The 15,567-nt window shown below is 36.6% G+C and overlaps 1 protein-coding gene across 2 annotated transcripts in view; it reads left to right on the forward strand.

Annotated features, from left to right (window-relative positions):
• The window catches only part of agbl4 (ATP/GTP binding protein-like 4), a 408,595-nt gene that overhangs the window by 144,032 nt on the left and 248,996 nt on the right, over positions 1-15,567 (forward strand). For both annotated transcript variants that reach the window (XM_015379822.1, XM_015379823.1), the window contains exon 4: positions 15,005-15,099. In XM_015379822.1, coding sequence (XP_015235308.1) covers positions 15,005-15,099 — 95 coding nt within the window. The remainder of the gene's footprint in view (positions 1-15,004; positions 15,100-15,567) is intronic.

A 15,567-nucleotide genomic window follows, 5' to 3' on the forward strand; every position in this document is an offset into this window, starting at 1 on the left:
CATATTTATAAATTTAATAAGTTGTCAAATGTTGCTGCAGCCTTAAAGATGTTCCAATCAGAGCATTCAAAACAGTCTTGGAGTTTCTCCATGGCACCCTCAGACCCCACTTGGACCTCTTTAACTGTCGGTTTAGCCCTGATCAGCTGGGGCTTATATGCAGGGATAAGCATGACCGAATGATGATCTGAGGACCCAAGGTGGGAGCGGGGGGCTGCTCTGAATGTTGGGAATATTTTCTTTGCATACTTTTGGTCCCTTTATACCAACTGAGCATTGTGTCAACTAGGGCTGCAACTAACAATATTTTTGTTAATCGGTAAATCTGCAAACTCTTTTAATTATAATCGGGTATCAAAATGTTTCTTGAAGAAGATTTTTTACAGAATCAAACCAGGTCGAACTGAAACTCATCTACTTATGGAGTTTTGGATAGCGCATATTAACATTAAGTAAAACATTACACAGGCTGCACAGTAGTTGGGATGTGTTATTGCACAATGAGAGAGAAGATGCACATGAGTGACAATAGGTAATGTTTTGCAAAAGATGTCCAAAGAAGGGGGTGCTGACTCTTGTCCCTCTTCCTATCACCTCCTCCTTCCCCCAAGTAAGAAGTTGTACAGCTTGTTAGCTTGGGAAACAAAGGAGTTCAGCAGTCTTTTGATCCTGCATTTGAGGAGGAGCAAGCTCCCACTGCTAGCGTGCATTCTTCATAATGTCCAGCAGTTTGTTAAGTGTCCTTGTCTCTACCACGGTCTCCAGTCTAGCTTCTTGCCAATCACAGAGGCTCACCAATTTTTCCAGTCTGGAGGTGTCTTTCATGGATGTGCTCCTCCCCCAGCACACCTCGGTGTAGAAAAGGACAATAGCAACCACAGACTGGTAAAACATCTCCTATAGCTTATTACAGATGCTCAACAACCTCAGTCTCCTCAAAATTATAATGTACAATCCAACTCAGACCGTTTGTCTTTAACAGGACAATGATTTCACTGAACTCAAATGGCCTCCACAGTCACCCTTAAAAACGCCCAGAGAGCTTTGGGATGTGCACAGCAGACAAACCGGCAGCATCAACGTGATGCCTTCATACCAATATGCACCAAACTTTTTGATACCCACAGCACCTTTTTGATTCTATGCCATAAAGAATTAAGGTAGTTCCGAAGCAAAAGGGGTTCCGGCTTTGTAACTGCAAGGCATACCTTATAAAGTGGCCACTTATTTTATTTCAGCTAAAAAGTATTGAATAAACTTGTAAAACTCATCTCATCTAAGCTACTATGTGAACAAAGAAAAAGGGAAAAAAAATGTTATAATAAAACATTTCGGCACACATTTTATGTTTGAGAACAGAAGTTTATCTTTAAGGGTTTGGAAAGAGCTTATGTCGACTTTTAACATCATTAAAGCGATTGGAATGTGTTTATCACAATACAAAATGCAAATTCACGGAGGTAAACAAAACCAAATGGAAAATATTTTTGGTTAAATAAAATGATTTGCATACAGGTAAAGCCTATCTTGCTATTTTAGGCCTGGCTAATGAAACAATAGAGCAGGTGGCTATTAGACTTGTTTAAAATGACTCATTTGGTGATATTTTGGGATCAAATCACATTGTAATATCAGGAAAAAAAATAACGTTCATGTTTTGTTAAAGTTTAAACCCTTATGGTTAGGGTTGCCAACTCCCTGAAAAAAAGGGACAACCTTTGTGTGTGAATTTTTTTTTTTTAAGTATTTGACTTAAATCTGCATTAAATTAGATGCATATTTGTGAGTGACATAAACACATGGAAAACGAATTATTATCTAGCAATTCACTTTAATACAAAATAACAAACTTTGCTGAATTAAATGAGTATCTTAAACATAAACCTGTCCTGCTTAAATTCAAACTGTAAAAATGAATATAAAGTAATAAATAAATGTTGTGCATTTTTGGTGCAACAGCAAAGTTCTGCTAACTTGTATCTTGTAACATATTTATGTCTTAAATGCAATGACTATAGGCTGCAGTTGTAAAACAGAAAAAAAAATAAGCTCAATGCTACATAATGTGGTAATAGCCTACTTTTCCCACTTGTATTTCCTCTGAACTCTTGCAGCACTGAGGAGTTGTTTGTCTTTGAGTGCTGCAGAGTAAAACTCTGAGCAAGACAGTTCATAATTGAGGCTGACAATGAGCTCAGCTTTAATTAATTCAGTGGAACATTTGTTCCACACATCAGTCCATTTGTTCTTCATTAAGGAAAAAAATCCTCTCCACAAAACCAGTGGAAGATGGGATGCTGAGGACAAAGGACACAGAAGCTTGGAAGGTCAGCTGCCTGAGGAAGCTCCATCCACCTCTCTGCTGTCCCTTTAGACTGCCAGCATTCCTTTTCCTGCAGTGTTAGCATTTAAATTACTCCGTTCGTCCCCCATACTGTTCTGTTGTCTCCCGCTTTCTTCTCAGTGAGGAACACTTGGCTCGACCAATGGGATGAGGGTGTTCTGGATTGTTACATATACGTATGTTGTTAGATCATTGGTCTCAACGCAGGACAGGGCCAAGGGACACGGGAACAGGTTTACCACAAGTATTGTGTCTATCGTCCCATTGTTCTTCATTTTCCATTAGCTTCTTACTGACAATTTTTTTGCTCTCATAGTAATATGGGACAAAGTGCGTTACTTTTCCACTAAATACGGAACAGGCACTTCGGTCCACAGTGAGTGCGGTAAATTCACATAGAATTCCTATGCAGACTGTGCCGTGGAGGACGGGGAAGAGGCCAGTGGTGAATCCCACACAGTGAGGGCGTTCACTGTTCAGCTCTCAACCCATGCTACTAGATAGAGCTGTGGTTTATCAAACAGTAGCACTGCAGGGAGATAGAGGAGCAGTGATCGCTGAAGTTGAAACGAACTGAACGCATCTATGAAGGCAGCCAATCAGGGACTGATTGTAGGCAAAGTTTTTTTCAGTTAAAAAAGAATACAGAGATAAATAATGTTAACTAAGGTAGATATAAGGAATGAGCTCAAGAAGTCTTTTGGTAGCTTTAAAAAAAGACGTTCTAATTGAGTCCTAGAAGGAATCTTAGTTGTCCTCCCTTACCTCCAGCAAAGTTGTTTATATAGAACAATTTAGCACCAGTCCATTATACGTTCACCTTTGTTTTTATTGTGAAATGCTGACAGACAGCGAGACATTGACAGTAAATGACAGAGTTATCAGGGGTAATGTCAGGTCCAAAGCAGAGGGTCTGGGAGACTGGTAATTTACTAAATGTTAAGCAATCATTCCAGTCAATAAATAAGGTAAACATGCCCACTGTTATGTTTATTGCCAGCACAGGAATGACATGTGATGTTATGCAATAACTTTGTATCAGGAACCAAGCGCAGCACTAACATCTGCTGGGATGATGATGTCATCGCCATAATAAAAACCAAATCAGTGCAAATGACAGTTTTACCTGCACAATTAAAGTTGAACTGAAAAAGAAGGTTAGATCATTTTGAATCAATTCAGGGCTTAAGGCAGAGATAGCCGATCCCTGGATGACCGAAAAAAAATTATATTTAATATCTCTGACACAAATGCGGAGACTTTTCTAGATCATCAGTCCTGCTCCTGAGGAATCTGTGTCCCCTGGTCATGCTCCTAGTCCTTGGAACAACTACTTTGATCTAGAGATTTTATTAATGGACATGCAGTTTAGTTTCATCCATGCATAGATTGCTAGTTGTGCTTTGGATAAAGTTATTTAAGGCTGGCTGTGGATTTATCTCAGTATGGTTCTGTGTTGAACCTTCCTCTCACTAAAGAAGAGTTAAGATAGATTTAAACTTTCTAAAATCCAAACAAGATTTTTGAGGAAAAAATAATGTTCTCTCATACTTTCTCATTTTTCTGTCGAATTTCATCATTAAAAATTAGTACATAAAAAAATCCATGCTTCAAGTTGAATGGCTGTGTAGAAACCATTATTATTAATGTAAAAATGTCATGTTTGTTATACATAAAAAACAAACAAACAAAACAACACACAAAAAAAAAGCCAATTTTAAGTTTGAGATTGTTTAGGGATGATAACCTGACAAAGGAATAACCAAGCTAGTACGATATTTAAACAAAAGCAAAATGAAAGCATTCAACATAATCCTTTTCTCTTTTTTTAAGTTGGAAATATCCTAATACAGTGTATTAGAGCTTACAGCCCAAATTATCAGCTTAGAACCTTCAACCTGCTGGATTCTGCATCGGTCAGTCAGTTCTAGCTTGTTTTTTTTAAAGATAAAAAAAAAAAAAAGTAGTATATTAATATACGAGAATAGGTTGCTCTCCTTGACTTGACACACTGTGTTTTTCATTATTAAAATATCACCAAAAAGTCAAATATGTGTTGCTGTTGGAAAATAACTGTGCAGGATGTTTTATCAGTCAGCTGACTAGAATAATGCAGTAAACGATGCAAAGGTGCTGTGCTGCATCACCGCATACAGCTTCAAAACACCAGCTACGTTGTTTATTCTCTTGCTTCTCATTAAAAGAACTTTAGAACAATGTTATATCTGAAGATGTAAACCAGAAAAGGCTCAGCCTATTTCAGTTTACCTGCTCATCTTTGCTGCACTCTGATTCTGCAACACTAGACAGTAGATCTGCCTGCTCTGTCCATAACCATCAGATACAGGCAGGCTAATAGCTGCTGACAGCTCTGCCTGTTCTTCTCTTTCAGTCGTTGATCAGTCTGATCACTGATGAACATCATGCCCATTCCCTAAAGTATGAGGAACTACCTGACATCAAGCAGACAAAATACTCTTTATAAACTGACAGACTAAAAGCAAAAGATAGAAACAGAAATGCATTGACCACGGTTATGGTATGTAGATAATTCATTTACTAAGCCCTTTAATGGCAGTTTTTTTATATTCTGAGTTGGTGCTCATGATTTATTGCATAATATTGAATTTTAGAATTACTATTTAATATTATGCAATAAATCATGAATGGTAAAATTACATAAAAGGACCACTTAAACTGATTATGACCTCTTAAAATGCGGGCTATTTATTTTAGCAGTAATGTAAGAACATGAGCCATTTTATTGGTTGCATGAAACTCCAAAGCGCAGTATTGTAGAGAAGCTGTGTTCAGGAAAGCTGAAAAATGACTGAGCTTATATGAAGGACAGCAACAGGAAGTAGGGTTACCAATAGGTGGGGATAACGTTGTTACAGGGCAGCACAGAGGGAAGGCCTAAGGTGCTGTAGGAGAGGGTTCATACTCGAGTGTAAAGGTGCAAGGGAGGGGCACATTTTTACATGTCAGTGAAAAAAAGACAAGTTTTAAGCCTTTTGGAGAATGTAGAGTGACATAGAGTAAGGCTTCTATGCATGACTTTGCACAAAGTGCAATGCTGACATTTTAAACCAGTACAAAAGTGTCAGGAATGTTGCTTCAGATATACTGCAAAGAAGAAGGGATTGGAATGGAATGGGATTCTGAAGACAAAGACTTTAGAATCCCATTACAATCAAATAGGTTTCCTTATACAATCAAGTAGGTTTCCTTAGATAGAAAACTCTTTAAGCACTCTGTCTGCAATAATTTTTTAGAGTGTCTTCGTAAAGTGCCTTGAGATGACAGGCGTTTAGAAATTAGGGCTAGCGATGTCACTATGAACTTTAATTTCTTTGAAAAGTCCCCCAAAGTACGTAAATACTCTATGTACATAAGTGTGCGCATAAGCTTGCGCGATTATAATTAAAAGGAACTTGAGGCTTTAATTGCTGCTAAAGGTGGATCGACAAAATATCTAGTAAAGGTTGTGAATACATAAGTAGAAGTGATTTCTTAGGTTTATATTAGTAATAAATGTTTACAGGATTCATTATTAAACAGAACAAAGTATTGAAAATTTTAGAAGATTTCAACTTTACACAAAGAATTCACATCCAAATCTTTTTTCTGTTCTACATGAAGATTAAAATTTAAGTTCAATGAAGCAAGAATATGAAAGACGTTATCTGTTGCAGCTACTGTAAGAGCACATGAGCACCAGGTATTCCCTTGAATTGTTTTAAAGGAGTTTGGCAGCCACAGCTTACCTTAAGGAATGGGTTTGCGACAGCGTTAACAGTTTATGATTTTTGTAACAATCTTTCAATTTTACAAAACTGCCATTTGCAGCTGATGGCATCAGTAACTTATTTGACACCTTTATGTACCTAGATGAAAATGCACTTTGAACAGTAACGTGTTAACATTCATTCAGTATTGCTGTTTCAGCTTCGAAGCATCTTCAATTTGGTCCTGGAACTCATTTCAGAGAAATTACCATGAGAATATGTCTCCATGTTGCTTAAAACATCAGCGCTTCTTCTAAATAACAAACTGACAGAATTCACAAAGTTCCTGGATAGTAAAACATCTGGGTTTAGAAACATCTTCAAAAAAACTGAGCGACAGTTTGTTTGCCTCAGATCTAAGCCTGTTTTGTGGTTGCCATGCAAGAATGACTGATTAATGTGTGGTAAATTCTACTTGTTATGTATTCATGGTATTGATGTATTTTGAATTCAATAAGTAGTGTGTTATTGTTTTCTCTTGATCTAAACTGCACTTTGTCATCTGATTTTACTTCACTAAACTGTCTTCATTTAAGACCTGTGCAAAACCAGGAGACAATAGGCCATTCAAATCTAAACATATTCTATCTTAAGTAATGTGACCATCACATCTGGTGTAACTAACTACTTTTGTACTAATTAATATTTCTCTTTTTTACTATTCTGATCTTTACTTTTGAAATCAGCAAGTCCCATTTACGATGGCGGGTTGTCTGAATGCATTAAGGTCCTGTTATTGGATTGGCAATGTTGCAACTGAAACAGGTGTAGTTGTCAGTAAATGTGTATACACAGTGTGAATGGGATCAATCTTAAATAACATTTAGAATTTGAAATTACAGGTGTAATAATGTAATTAATCTGATCAATTCACAACAAAAACATGCATTATAATTTTATGATAATAGTAATGTGGTATTGAACTGTGATAGCATATTAAAAGGTCATATTATCTTTGGCTTTGTTTTTATCTGACAAAATATGCAACTTAAATCTATTATAGTTCATAAAAAAGGGGGCTGCTCAGTGGAGCAGTGGGTAGCACTGCCGCCTTGCAGTTTGCATATTCTCCCTGAGCATGTGTGGGTTCTCCTCGGGTACTCCGGCTTCCTGCCACAGACCAAAAACATGACTGTTAGGTTAACTGGTTTCTCTAAAAATTGTCCTTAGGTGTGAGTGTGTGCGTGAATGGTTGTTTGTCTCTGTGTTGCCCTGCGATAGACTAGCGACCTGTCCGGGTTGTACCCTATCTCTCGTCCGTAAACAGCTGGAGATAGGCACCAGCACCTCTCGTGACCTCACAAGTGATAAGCGTGACAGAAAATGTATGGATAGTAAAATTTGTGGTTAACTGTTAATTTGAGAAGGTTATTTGGCAAGCACTTTTCCATTCTCAGTGTTTCTTTCTCCATAATCAATCGAACCTCAGTGTGAACATTCTTTGTGTAAAAAACTGCATTTACATGTTTACACATGCATTTTAAGTTATTGGTTGAACAGCATCCAGGAAGCCACCATTAGGATGAATTTTTTAATGCAAAATGCAGTCCTGACCCCAAGCAGCTGCAGCCAATCTACTCTATAGCCAGATGCTGTGAGTGACAAGTTGTGGTAAAGGTTAATAAAGAGGCCAGGGTTACAAATTAGTAGCTTAATGTTTTGAATGAGATGTCTGGTCTTTCTTTAACCCTGTTGGATACCTGATTTCAGACATCCGTTTACTCAATATAAAATAATTGTAAAAGAATACAGCAACTTTTAGGATTATCTTTTCCTTTCTGTTGGCTTTGTAAGGAAGTACTTTGTGACTCATTGGTTTTGATCAACTATCTCATTAATTTCCTGCAGATCCATTATAGTTAGTTTCAGCTCTGAGAGATGAAAAGTCTTACTCCTGCACTGCTAATATTTATGGATGACGTTCATAGGAGTGAATGGATATTCATACAAGACCCCAGAGGGGATGTTCTATCATGTGGCTTGAGTGTGTGTGTTAGTAGCATGTGTGCATTGATGTTGTGACACCTGTTCCGGCATGTTGCTCAACAGAGATGAGGACAACATAGGGTTTTGACACTTCCCGTCGACATGACAGGGTAGACAGCATGGATGTTAATATTTCCTAACTGCTCACAGCCTAATTAAATCTTCCAGGGCAGCATACATGTGAAAACACATGCACACACATACAGGACATATTAGAACTTCTAAACTGATCTTGGTTGTGTTTGTGTTTTTAAAGAGGGAGGGTTAGAGCAAGTCTTTGGTAAAACAAAAAAAAAACTGTTGTCCCCCCCCCCCCCAAAAAAAAGACTTAAAAAAAATCTAAGTATACATACTTTAAATGTTTATTAAAATACTGCAAAAATGTAATGAACCCCAAAATTATGTTTAAGATATCAGTATCCTTAAAGTCGTAGGGAAATGGCTGCTTCAACCATTGCATTTCCGAATTCTCCTGAGTAGTCCACGACTTTAGTGAATAATGTGAATGTGATGGGTTGTTAATCAAAAGGGCGGGATTGTTGGGGTGGAACGTTCGCAAACAAGTTTGATTGTAGCCGGTTTTGCGGAAGGATCTTTCTAACCAGTTAGCGACTTAGTGCTAGTAGGTTCCCAATGGGAAATTACATTGGTACCAAGTAGCACTAAATAGGTGACTTAGAAACGACACTGTAAAGGAACGCTATGGACAACGGAAACATGAAAGAGGAGGAGTGTTTTGTCGGAGGTCATGGATGAATATCCTCCATCATACATTTCTTTATTTAGAGGAGGAAAGTGGGGACAAAGATGTTTTGAAGAGGATGCCAGGGCTTCAGAAGCTTGGTTTGGTGTAGAAGGCTTACAGCCGTACATGTTTAAGCCCATGCCTCGCAATGATGCCAGTTATTTTAGCTCTACGCCTGCTGAAGACACAGACGTTCATCCCCATGAACTTTATCACTGCTGAAACATGTGGTGATGCTTTGTTGGTGAAAATCATTTATTTTCCTATGATTTAGAGTCCATAAAGAGAACAGTCATCATGGAATGAGAAGAGATATTTTCTGAAATTGAGAACAGCTGTATTGAGTTTAATTAAAGACAACACCTTAAAGCCTTCCATTAGTTCAATTGGGCTGGCTCAAATTTAAAGTCATTGGAAAGTCATATTTAAATTTCAAATCATTCTGGCTTAAACATGTATATAAATGTTCTCTTTTTCAGACCTTATTGTCCCAAAAGTTAGAAAATTTCTGTTTAAAAAAAAATCCTGTCTTAAAATCTGTGGGGGTTTTTTTTCCGTTATCTTATGCAGGCCAGTTAATTATACGTCAGCTTGTACATCTAAATTCGGCCAATCATATATCAATGGGCATCTGTCAATCAAATTTTTTCGGTCATAGCATCTTCATTCATATGTTGCAGCTAATATACGCAACGGTTGAAATAAGAAATAAGAATCAGTATTTGCTTTACCATTGAGTTACGTCCCAGTGTTCACGGGGATGGACATCTGTGTCTTTGGCAGGCGTAAGGTTAACAGAACTAGCAGCGTTTCGAGGCAAGGGTTCAAACATGTACGGCTGTAAGCCTTCTACACCAAACCAAGCTTCTGAAGCCCTGGCGTCTTCCTTCACAACAACTTTGTCCCCGCTTTCCTCTAAATAAAAAATGTATTACAGAAGAGACTCATCAACGACCTCTGACACAAAACTCAACTCCTCTTGCATGTTCCCGCTGTCCATTGCGTTCCTTGACAGTGTCGTTGCTAAGTGCTATTTGTGTCCCAATGTAATTTCCCATTGGGAACCTACTAGCACCAAGTTGCTAACAGGTTAGCAAGGTGCTTCCGAGACACCGGCCACAACCAAACATGTTTGCGAACCATCCGCCACAACAATCCCGCCCAATTGATAATCGACCAATCACATTCACTTCATTCACTCATGTAAAGAAAGAGAATTCGGAACTGCAACCGTTGGAACAGCCGTTACCCTAAGGCTCTAAACTTTTCTTTACCACGGATTTCGAATTGCTGACTTTTTAAAATTGGTCATACTGAAAACAAACAACAACCAAAAAAACAATGTTGAAACTGTGAGCTATGTCCTCCATTCTATTTAATTTCAAAATCATTTTCTATAATATTTGAGGTATTTATTATGATTATTCCATATTTTCCATATCTCCTTAATATTATCCTTATTACCTCAATTAATTTCTTGTAATATTTTTCTTGCTGCTTCTCATTAAATTTGCTAAATTATTTTTATATAGTTGATATTTCATCTCATTCTCATTGTTTTTATTTTTCCTTGTATAGATTTTTAAAGGACAACTTTGGAAAACAAACAAAAACTCAAACGCCTCATCAGTTCTTATCATCTCAGATATTGCAGTGCAATATTGCTGTTTTGTTGATTTATTGTTAAAATTGATAAATGATTGGTAATATCATTCACAACAGACCGCTCAATATCTTTTGGTCAGATAAGAGTCGCACTGTGTGATGTAATTCTTGATATTTTTGGGGGGTTTTTTTGGAAGTAAATGTTAACTGTAAATTGTATTCATAGATTCTTCTGTTGCATTATGATTACTATTAATGATTTTTTTTTCAACCTTTTTTTTAATCTATTCTCAGAATTAAAAAAATAATACTTTTTTTGTTTGACAAAAATTACAACCAGGGACCATTGAAGCTTCAATACCAATAAAAAGTCTTTGATTTATGGAGTCTGTCAGTCTCTTAATTTGTCAAAAATCAACTATTTGTGTAGCTGCAACCACAAGCTGCCACATGTTTTGTTTAACAGAAGTTCTAAATAGGGTTAACTCATATGAGTAAGGTGGCAATGTACCGCAATTTGGATTTCATTCTTATTGCCTTTACTGGCCATGCAGATATGTAGGTTATGTGATGGAGCCAAACTTGACAAAGCTGGATGAAAATAGATGCTTCAAACTCCCTATTAAAGACCCACACTGAGTCATGTGCGCTTGCAGGCAGGTAAACACATATTCTCCCACCAGCAGACAGAGAGCACAACCTTTGAAATCTGGTACGGGTTGGCCATAGAGAGGATTGGGATGATTCCCAAACAGCTGGTCTGTTTCTTTGGCTGTTGCTCAGGATGTGATTTTTCTACCCCAGAAGACACAGTAGCGCTGCTATGCCAGTGTGTAGCAGTCCTCAAGGCTGTAGGTGGCTCAGTGCATCATACAAAGGAGATACTAATGCCCCTTGTCAATAAAAAAAACAAATTAAAATAAGAACTAGAGAAAAAGGACAGGTTAAATGAGCAAATATGCTAAAAGAGAAAGAGATGGATGTCCTAGGGAAAGTTTGTGCAGGTGCCACTAGTGTCAGCTGCTATCTGGGAGTTGATGCATAGGAGTGAGGAGGAGGAAGAGACAGAGACTGATGACAACAGAAAAGGGAATGTAGAAAAGGTGATGGAAAATGAAGAGGAGAAGAGCAGGAGAATGGAGCAGAAACCACCAAACAAAACAGTGCCAGTGTATAGGGCTCAGTTGGCAGTCAGTGTTTGCATAGAATTATATTAATCTCTAGAGATCTAAGGATCTTCAAACAGTGGAACATTTTTAGATTTCAGAGCTTGCTTGTTTTCAGGATACAGCTATTGTTTTGGCTCCTTAATAACCTGCTTTGATTTTTAAAATGTGATTAAGTAAACTTTTAAAAACTTCAAACAATTTTTATTTCTATTTATACATACATAGACACACAAAAATGTACAATGTACATAAAGTATAAGTTTTTAAATTAGGGTCTCACTGACATGCATCAATTAAGTGGATTAAAGGCCTCTCTGAATCAGGCTCCTGGGCTGAATTTTATTTTGCCCACACGTCTCTGAAGAAGACAAACTGAGAAAAAGTTGGACAGAGAAGCTTTGGCGAGATCAAGAAAGAAAAGTTTGAAAATAAATCAGGTAAAAACTCTCCAAAAATTATATTAAGACATTAGATAAGGAAATATGCAGTAAGACAGCTAAAATATAAGGAAATGAAGAGATAGATATATTAATACATCAAATATGGTACATAAAAGATAAATGAAGAATATTTTTAAATTATTTGAATTTAGCTATGTTCTGTCATCAACCCCCCATCTAAGACCAAAATCTAAAGAGGAAACAACTAATGGATAGTTTCCTATTTGTCCATGTTTAAGTGAGTCTAATAATCAAGACACCCACCTTTGTGTTAAAGTCTTTACCCTACGGTCACCATTATTATTTCTATAATTTTTTTGCTGCTGTAAACACCGCATTTCCCTTTAGTGGGACAATAAAGGGATTTTCTATTCTACTCTTCTATTCTATTACACATGAATAGACCCTATGTTTAAATCTACTACATTTTTATGTTTACAAATCTTGGAGCTTGAAAATATCCATAAAAAGCAGAATTCCCCCAAAGGTAACAACATTGTGAAAGTGACGACCCACTGTTGCCCCATGTTCAACCTGTAGGAGTTTATGCTGCAAGTTAATCACTGGATGCCATCTGCTGGGTTTCCATTGATGGGAGAATTTAGAAGCAGATCTTTCCATATTATTTAGGTGTTGTGAAATGGCACTTAATGAATAAACTGAACTGGAATAAACAGGAAAAAATATGCAGAAAGAACCACTTACTCCTATTACAATGTAGCAAAAATGGCCCTTTTTTAATAGGCTAGTGAATGAGGAATTTCATTATTCTTTTCAAGCTTTGCTGTTGTGAATACTGTATCAATAGTGGAATAGTGAATAATTATTTAACCCAGTTAGTGTTAGCTAAAACCAAACTAAACTTCCCAGAAGTTTAGCTTGGTTTTAAACAAAACACTATTGTGAAATGGGACAATTTGGAGGAAAAGCAGAGCGAATCTACACATAAACAATTTGTACATATGAATATTTCATAGATTACATAGACATAGATCATAATGTTTGGTACAGACGAAAACATGCAACAGAGATTCACAGATTGAAAATAGAAATAATTCAACCAATAAATCCAACTTCTAGTTGCTTTTGCTGAAAGAGCCAACGAAGGCAATGGAAATTGTGATGTGATTAAATGTAAACACAAAGCTTTAAACAGAATATAACAAGATTTATACAGGAGCTTCAGCTTTTATTTAAAAACACATATCTATAAGCTAAAGAGAATGAAACAGTTATTTAGGAATAAAATAATTTTGAAAATAACCCAACCCCCCCCCCCATATATATATATAAAGGTATTTCTATAGTACATTTCTTCACCAATGTATCGCTGTGAATCTCTTTCCTTTTATCTTTTTATTACTGTTTTATATTCACAGTACCTGATTTAACAATCTCTTCATTCACTTCACTGTTTGCCACATTTGTTTTTTCAATGTTTCAATCTTCCTGTCTGTCTTCCTTTTTCTTTATTTTACCTCCCTCTTTTTCATTTGTCAAAACTTAGGTGCCTAAACGGGCAAAACGCAAAGATTACAAAAAGTGGGTAAAATGAACCTAAAGAGGAAACAATCTGAATTTGTTGTAAACGAAGAATGAGGCTGGGGCTGTGCAGTCAAATAAAGGCAGTGGAGTCAGAGTAAGGCTGTATTTGCCTGAGGGGAAAAGGCTGAAAAGTAGCTCTCTCAACAGATGTGCGGGGCAGTAAAGTGTAATTGAAATGCCAGCAGCAATGGTCTTATCTCCCTGCTACAGGAGCCTGCTGCCAGTCTCAACATCAGTTAGATGTCATTTTACCTAAGTCTGAATCAGCCTGCCACAATCCGCAATCCCCATTCCTCTGATGGTAGGCAGAAGAAAAAGACAGAAATGGATGAGGGGGAGGAGAAAAAAAGGGGGAAAGGGGAGGGTGGGGATTTTGTAATAGGATTTCAGTAGCACCCAGTTAACTTCCACCACCTGGACTTAGTTGGTAATTTGATATGCCCCATCAATAGGATTCATTTACACCACCATGGCATTACCGTTGCCATTTCTTTGACTTTTTTGAAAAATATATAAAATGGATTCATTTCTTCCCACATATTTCCTTACTTGTCCTGATCCTAATCAAGCTGGAAGAGGGAGGGAGGAGGTGCGGGAGATATGTTCCATAACTTTTAAGCAACATACAATGTCCCTAGACCCAGAGGACATTTATAGACAGGCAGCATGGTTGTCCTGGACTCTGAGCAAGGTTACATTTATTTTTCATTTATTTATTTATTTATTTTTTTAGGCCTTGCAGCATCCCTATGGAGAGAACTATAATGTCCTTCCAGATTAAAGGCTGACACTCCTGAGCTGCTACTTTTTATCACAAACTCTGTTTCCACAACATGGGATCATCTGCAGGACATTAAAGCTGACTTATTTCTAGAATGTAATCCTAACATGGCATGATTTTGGTGCCTGCGGTTATATTTGTGGCAGCGATGAGACTTCTCTCCTCAATCTCACCATTTATGGCTTATATTTTTTTCAGGTGCCATATGACATGAGTTGTAGTAAACCAATAACAAAGTACTTCTAAACTAAAGTGTGCTTTATATCTGAGTATACTTGGTGGCTAAATCACTGTCAGATCTCCTGTTCATGCATTCACATTAAAAGTTATTTTTTATGCACTTAAATTGATCCAGATGTATCAGATTAAAGAGAGCTGAATGCACAGAATACTTTTCAGATTTGTCTTTGCTAAAAATTTAAACCAATTCCTCCCTTTTCTTCCACTTCAAAGTAGTATTCATCTGTTATTCTGGGAAACTTTTAGTTTCTAGTAAAAACAGTTTTTCAAACATATTTTAATTACTTTTGTCAAATTACGTTACATTATAATTTGAAAGTACCCGTTTTATGACCACATGTTGTTGTTTTTTTTATTTCAGAGGGTGATTTTCAATGTGGTCAATTTCTCAAAAACCAAGAGTCTGTACAGAGATGGCATGTCCCCTGTTGTAAAGTCTACCAGCAGGCCAAAATGGTGAGTAAACATAAAGATTTATATCCATCTTTATAAATACCCATGTAAACACCCTGTGCAATAACCCCTTATAATAATCCTACGAAAAAAAAAAAAAAAAAAAAAATATTTAATTTAAAGTCACACTGAAATGTGAAAATTTACTTGGTTTTAATATTTTATTACTTTGGCACATTCTTCTTCTCTTTTGACTATTTAAGCTGATGTAACGGGTACATTTCTCCACTGTGAGATCAATTAAGTCAATCAATCAATCATCAAGTTTATGTTCTACATCTATGTTTGTATCTTATACTTTATACTTTTCATGTCTGTAGTGTATTAATCTACATACAGTATTGTCAGAATACTCAGAGTATTTTTATTTAAAGTATATATATATATATATATATATATATATATATATATATATATATATATATATATATATATATTAATCTAAAGCTTGTCCAATCTGACCAATGGTTT

Source organism: Cyprinodon variegatus, unplaced genomic scaffold (assembly GCF_000732505.1).
Source record: "Cyprinodon variegatus isolate N-32 unplaced genomic scaffold, C_variegatus-1.0 Scaffold200, whole genome shotgun sequence".
NCBI classification, from domain to species: Eukaryota; Metazoa; Chordata; class Actinopteri; order Cyprinodontiformes; family Cyprinodontidae; genus Cyprinodon; species Cyprinodon variegatus.